Source organism: Sceloporus undulatus, chromosome 8 (genome assembly GCF_019175285.1).
Source record: "Sceloporus undulatus isolate JIND9_A2432 ecotype Alabama chromosome 8, SceUnd_v1.1, whole genome shotgun sequence".
In the NCBI taxonomy this organism is placed as follows: Eukaryota; Metazoa; Chordata; class Lepidosauria; order Squamata; family Phrynosomatidae; genus Sceloporus; species Sceloporus undulatus.
Genome location: NC_056529.1, coordinates 7,176,680 through 7,184,263, shown reverse-complemented (window position 1 = coordinate 7,184,263; position 7,584 = coordinate 7,176,680). Strand labels below are relative to the sequence as shown.

Genomic DNA, 7,584 nt, shown 5'->3' with positions numbered 1-7,584 from the left:
TAGTATGCTTTCTATGTGGTCCCTAATGCCTCTTCCTTTCCTGAACCTCACTTTCACCTCTGGGATTTCCATGTATGATTGGTGTCTGTTTTGCAGAATATTAGGCATAATTTTGCTTGTGTGGGAAATTAATGTTATGGTCCTATAGTCTCTGTGGGTTTTTGTTGTTGTTGTCCCCTTTAGCCATCTAAAAAGGGATATGAACTCACAGAAGCCTGTTGGTATGCCACCAACAGGATGGGAGCCTATGTATAGCAGGTAGAATAGACTGCTAAGTGTTTTATTTACAGAGAACATCATTATGCTCTACTTCTGCATAAGGGAATGAGACCACTACTGTTTCTTTTTCCTAGAGAATTGCATTTTAAAAATCCCTTTAATATTGTGCAATCTGTTCCATGGAATCTGTTATTTCACATTTGAGAATTATCATGGTCGGAAGGTAGGCTAATGGTTTTTGTTTTCCCCCAGCAACAACATTAAAAAAAAGACATGGCATAGCTTAACTTTAGTTTAACTTGGAGCTCATATTAATAAGAGGTATGTTTCCTCATATAATTTGCCTTGTTTTGGTAATGAATCCATAGTAAACAAGTAGCATCAAAAGCACTATAATGAAGATCAGGGGGTTAATTGGAGAGATGAGTGGAGAGCAAGACGTCCAACATCATCTTGAACACCTGCCTTTATGCTAATTCATTCAATAGCCTTGATATCTGTTCCTCTAGGAGGTGCCTACTGTTTTCTCAGCTTCCAAATGCACTTTTCATTTTCCCCCAAAGCATCTGCTAAGAAGCAAATTTAAATCATATAAAGCAATTTTATTACTAATCAGGAAGATGTGTTCCCCCCTCCTGAGATTTCAAGTTGCATGAACTCAATAAAAGCACATACTTCTACAGTTAAAAGTTTCTCTCTATAGGTAACATGTCAAGGACCAGAATATGGAGCCAGAGAAGTTAAGTGAAAGAGGTTATGGTGGAGAGGCAGCATCATGATAAAGAGCAATATAAAACAATGCCAGCTGAAGTGGTTTTAGGCAGAGAGCTGAAGTGTTTTTGCAGTCGGTGCTTCTTATCTAAAAGAGTTTATTTGGGGAGTGCAACAGATGATATTTGGCTCTTTCCTCTCTGTGACAAGTACAGTCTTATAGATAAAAGAAAGATAGCTGTTTTAGATGTCAAATGTTAATATGGGGATATGATGGAGAATGAATAATAGAATCACAGAATCATAAGAGACCACAAGGACCATCCAGTCCAACCCCATGCCATGCAGAAATACACAATCGAAGCACCCCCGACAGATGACCATCCAGCCTCTGTTTAAGGACCTCCAAAGAAGGAGACTCCATTACACTCCGAGGGAGTGTGTTCAACCGTTGAACAGCTCTTACTGTCAAAACGCTCTTCCTAATGTTGAGGTGAAATCTTTTTTCCTGTAGTTTGAATCCATTGCACCGGGTCCTATTCTCTAGAGTAGCAGAAAACAAGCTTTCTTCATTGAGGACGATGGGGCTTGCTGTCCATGGATAAAAAAATCCGCAAATGGCAAGCCCACGGATGGTGAAGCCCCACTGTATTTTTTTCCACATCCTTAGGGAAGACGTGATCAAAATGTGCTGATGGTATACAACAGATGACACTTATTACTGCCGTGCTTTGCTGGTGAGCTTCCCAGAAACATCTATCAGGTCACTGTTGGATATAAACTGTAATAAGAAATGGGTGTGTAGTCTTCTGGACCGAGAAAAAAAATCATTTCATGGTTTCCCACACTATATAGCAATATTTTAATTTTTAAACAGATGTAATGGTGTGCAATTTGTGTGTGAAACTGAATATTTTATTTTGTTTGACTCTACTACAGATGACTTTGACTTTCAAATGAGATGTGTTTTGGGTTTTTTATATATATATATATTAATAACTGAAGTTTCTAACCTCTCATTCCAGTAATTTCTCTAGTTCATGGCATCAACAGTACTGAACACACTTAGTAGGGAACAATGCCAACTGAACACAGCAAGGCATACTTCTGAATAAATTTGCATAGGATTTGAGTATCGGTGCATCTGGGAGATGCTTAGGCACATCCTAAAATAAAGAGTAGATATAGGGAAAGGGGAGTCTGCAAAAGAGATGAGTGTCAAAAGAGGGGAGTTTTCTGTATGTGAGGAAGCTCTCCATGCTCACACATATATGGAGCCATCCTCACACATGGAAATATTTGTTTATTTAATTCTTAAAGGTAAGAATTAAAAAGAGGGGGTTTGCCCCTTACTGAGCAAAATAGCAAGGCTTTTGCAGTGTTGTTGCTACTGTTGTTGTTACATTTAATACAGTCAAATAAGTTGGGAGTAACACAGATTATCTGGCTGAATATTGATATTGCTTCAGTGCCTCTTTTGTTCTTCTGACTCCTTCTCTTTCTGGTTCCATTCCTCTATACTTTCATTATGCTACCATTTAATCTTATTGTTAATGGGAGTAATTTCCCAACCTTGTGTATCAGTTACTGTACATCTATCCCTCCTAGCCAACATGGCCCATGATCAGTAATGATAAAACTCAGTAGTTCAGCAAATGGGTTCCAAGATCACAATTCATAAAACTGTGACAACAAACATGATTTTGTTTCCTCGCTTCTTGCAAATAATGTCCAAAAAGAATGGACAAAAGTCATGATGTCATCTAGATCAAATAGGGGAAACAATAGCAGTATGAGAGATTCTTACATTTATTGCATTTATATTTAAAATAATGTATATCCTATCTTGAAAGGTTTCCCCCAGGGACCTTATGATCACTGAACAAGATATTAATGCAAGCATAAAAACCAAGAGCCTTAAAGAGGAACTATAAAGCATAATCAAACAGCAAAGAGAATTTCACTTAACGCATGGCAGAACAGAAACGGTTTTATAGCTTGCCTGAAAACCATAAATGACTAGTCTGCTGGGCCTCCCTGGGGATCGGGATCCATAAACCAGGATGAGGCTGTCCTGTTCAACAGAAACTACCCACAAAAGCAGTGGGACATGGAAGAAAATTTGTGATATCAAATACCAGCACAGCCAAGAAGGAAGTTAAGGGTGAATGTTATTGATGGTGAGGAAGAGGAAGACTTGGAAACGTATTGGGGGAACTAGAAGGCATGTTAAAGGAGGTGAGAGAATGTAGGGAGATGTATTAGGGATTATGTGTAAGAGTATACCAACAAGAGATATTGAAATGTGAAGTGCAAAGGTGAAGGTGTGAATGGAATTCATTGAAAGATAGGGAAGAAGAAAACTTGGAAAGAAAAGAAAGAGGGTATGGAAGAGTATGAAAGAAGATATGAAGAATATGAGAATGGAATGTGATACTTAGCTTTGTAATATGCTAATATATTGGAAGATAATCCTCTCCATTTGGAATTGTTCTATCTTTGTGTGGTTATTGTGATAGAATGCTTTGTTAAGATTGGGTATTATATGTATGTTTGAAATGTGTAATCGGAAATGTAAGAATAGCAGGATGTGTTAGTATCAAAAGTACTACAGTATCCATATCCATATAGCAGAATGTAATCCTTCAAATATTGCAAATAATCCCAAGCATTTGTATAATAATAAAGGAGAATGGAATTAAAAAGAAAATGGAGGCATTTATGTGATTTAAATTTCTGCCCCAAACAAGAAACCATTAAACACACTTTTCTAAAAACATGACAGTCATGACAAGTCAAGGTAAGTACCTTTGGCTGAATGCTGACAAAAAACAGCCTTCATTTCTACAACTTGTATCTAATATTTTTTTTGCCATATCTTTTCCAGATAATTCACTCAACATTTTGACAAAACGTAACGGATTCAGCCGCCAGAAGCAAGAAGTGTATTTTCTGCCAATCATAATCAGTGACAGTGGAAGTCCTCCAATGAGCAGCACCAGCACCCTCACCATAAAGGTCTGTGGTTGCAGCAGTGAAGGTATTGCCCAGTCCTGCAATGCTGAAGCTTATGTCCTTCCCATTGGTCTCAGCATGGGTGCGTTAATTGCAATACTAGCCTGCATCATTTTGCTGCTAGGTACGTATTTATTTGTGGATTGGCTGCTCTACCAGTGGGGAAGGGTACAGTAGAGTACAGTTGGCTCTCGCTTTACGTGGGGGATCCGTTCCAGACCCATCCACCCCCCGCGTAAAGCAAAAAGTGCGTATGCTCAAGCCCCATTGGATAGAATGAGGCTTGGGTTTGCTGTGGGGCCATGCACATGTGCCGCGGGTGTGCGCACCATTGTTTCTATTGCTGGGCGGCTTCAGCATAAGCTGAAAACCAACTATAATGAACCCGCGTATGGTGTGGGCTCACTGTATATGCTTCACATGCAGAATCGCAGAGCTAGGAAATAACTCCTTGACCAGGAGACTGACACAATAAAAAAAAATAAGGGACAAAATGGATTGACAGGTTAATTTAGTGAAAGACAAATTTATGCATTCCTGTAGGACCAGCCCTATCATTAAAAGGAATGTGGTGGCTGCCTCAGATGTCAAAAAAGGACAGCAAATTCATCATCATTGTGTTGTGGATTTCTTATTCCACTACAAAGTGGCACTGCTGAGCTTTATTGTATCATGTGCCAAAAGTACTTGGCTTGCCTTGTAAACTACATACCTTGTTATTGTTGTCGCTACTGTTATTGTGTGCCTGCAGGTCATTGTAGTTTATGAGTAACATTAGCACAAACAAATTACTAAGGATTCTGTATGATGTGGTATGGGAGAAGGTCAGTGGGAGATGACAGCATCAGTTACTGCACTTCACTTCTTGTGCATGAAATTTCTTTCCAGAACTGATTATCTTGTTATGTTTGTTTCCAGTCATCGTGGTGCTGTTTGTCACTCTGAGGAGACACAAAAACGAGCCTCTTATCATCAAAGACGACGAAGATGTGAGGGAGAACATAATTCGTTACGATGACGAAGGTGGCGGCGAAGAAGATACAGAAGCATTTGACATTGCAACTTTGCAAAACCCAGATGGAATCAATGGATTTTTGCCTCGGAAGGATATCAAACCTGATCTACAATTCATGCCCAGACAGGGACTGGCACCTGTCCCAAATGGTGTTGACGTTGACGAATTTATCAACGTAAGGCTTCATGAAGCTGACAATGATCCCACAGCCCCTCCTTATGACTCAATTCAGATTTATGGGTACGAAGGACGAGGGTCAGTAGCTGGTTCTCTAAGTTCCTTAGAGTCTTCAACGTCAGACTTAGATCAAAATTTTGACTACCTCAGTGAATGGGGTCCCCGTTTTAAAAGACTTGGGGAACTTTACTCAGTGGGCGAAAGTGACAAAGAAACTTGACAGTGGATTACAAACTTCTTTTTTTCACCTTTGACTTAAACACTCATGTAATATTCTAGGGCCACTGCTGTTAGTTATGACTAATGTGGCTTTTTGTTTAGGGGCAACTTTAGTGCCAGTCATCAATAAAATCAACTACATTGTAATGTTGAACCAAAAAAAAGTACATAAAACAGAAGTATATGTTAGGAGGTCTGAGTCTTGTGGAGTGTGAAGTGAAGTATGTAGAGTGTCTAGAAGTCTTTGGATATTCTATATTCACATGACCACTCTGAAGATGGGGTTCGGGTTGTTGGTTATCTTTGGTGACAAGGGTGGATATGAAATGGAAAAAGATGCTTCCTTGCATAATGACCCTCTCTGGATTGTTGCTGAGGAAGAGTATCTTCATATCTTCTAACAGTTCGTAGAGAGCCAATGGTTTTGTTTCTACATTGCCAACAAAGATTCTACTACTACTGCTACTGCTACTACAAAACAAAAAGGAATGTCAACAAAGCAATATCTGGTCTTCTTTGCAACGCAGAACAATGATTTTTAAAAAAGCATTGGTAATGTTTCTTCTGGCCTCAACTGTGCAGTGACCACAACTTGTACATAGGGTAACTGTTGGCCACAAAAAACCACAGACTAAATATCACCTTTGTGTCAAGCCTTAAAATATTCACATGTTCTTAATTCATTCCAGTGACAGGATCCAAGCTCCACAGTTGTGCAAAAGTCCAACAGATGAGAGGAGAAACTGAAACTTCTCTGCTTTTAAAACAGAACGGATTGTTTTCTAGAATGATGACTCCTATCATCTACTTTGTCTTCTATAGGGAAAAGGGGGAAATATCTGTGATAGAAGATGGACTCACGTGTTATAAAACATAAGCTGATTTTATTGCTAAAGAACAAATTTATTTGTTTAATCCTTGAAATAAATATTTTATTGATGTCCATTACTGCTTTTATTTATTAAGATTGGTTGAGCAAGAGTATAAGGAAAGAGTAACCATCTAAATTATATCCATTAATAAAATGTTAAAATTATTTGTTCTATATATAAAATGAATGTTAAATGAAATGTACATTTTTCTAAGAAACGAATGCAAGGGACGTTAGCAGTTGCAAAGCTAGAAGTGAATGCTGGCAGGGTGAAAGGCGTTCCAGAGGAAAAAGTCACTTTGGACCATTTTATATTTTCTTCATGCAATGAATAATTAGTGTTTTCATAGAAGCACAAGCAACCGGAAACAAATTGGTTCGTCTAAATATTTAAAAAACAAAGAAACCAACAACTCTAAGACTCTTAAAAGTCCACATATTGCACCATGGTGTCAAACCTACTTATAATTTTTCACCATATTAGAAGAAGATCCGGTGTGTATATAAATTTCCTGCTTATCTTTTAAATCTTTTTTTAATATGAAAAAGAGCCTTTATGGTTATGCACAGGGATCTCGCTCACAAAAAAGAACGGCATTTTAGAGGTTGTTGACATCCTCGGTTTGTAACGGAAACTTACTATTTAGAAGTAGCAGCAGTATAATAAAATTAAATATGACATTAAAATGATATTTTAATTTTTTTTTCTATTTTATGTTTTGGTTTGATGCTATTATTTTGTTTATTTACTCCATGTATTGTAGTCACAAAACGAAAACAAAACAAACTCCTGTATCGTTTCCTACTTTGTGGAAATATATTTTTATAAATACCTTCTCTGTGATCACCATTTCTTTCCATTTTATCTGCATTTTATTGAAATGCTTTATCAGATTGTGAATATGTAAATCTAATGAGAGTGGCTATTTTTTCTATGTCTTTAAAAATACTTAAAAAATCAATGAATTACTTGATATTAGGTGGCAAAGACTTGGAACGATATCTGAAGAAAGTCAAGGAAGAGAGTGCAAAGGCAGGTTTACAGTTGATCATAATGAAAACAAAAATAATCACCAAAGATTTACATAACTTTAAAGGAGATGATGAAGATATTAAATAGTTCAAGATTTTCCATACTTTGGCTCAATCGAATAGAAAACTGCAGTCAAGAAATCAGAAGAATAGTGGGACTTAGATGCTATAAAGGAACTAGACAAGGTCCTTCAGACCCTCCTTACCTTCTAAAGGTGCTTCTTTGACCGTCTTTATTTCTCTTCTCAAAGCTCTAATCTCCTTCAGCAACTCCAGTAAAGATGGTTGCTATTCTTCCAATAGTTGTTATATTCATTCACTGCAT

General features: G+C 37.6%; 1 protein-coding gene across 1 annotated transcript in view; it reads left to right on the top strand.

Moving 5' to 3' along the window:
- CDH8 (cadherin 8) overlaps window positions 1-7,059 on the top strand; it is a 170,621-nt gene extending 163,562 nt beyond the window's left edge. Inside the window, exons 10-11 of the mRNA XM_042438309.1 lie at window positions 3,818-4,069; window positions 4,864-7,059. Of these exons, the coding sequence (XP_042294243.1) occupies window positions 3,818-4,069; window positions 4,864-5,357 (746 nt within the window). The 3' untranslated portion in view covers window positions 5,358-7,059. The remainder of the gene's footprint in view (window positions 1-3,817; window positions 4,070-4,863) is intronic.
- The last annotated feature ends 525 nt before the right edge of the window (window positions 7,060-7,584 follow it).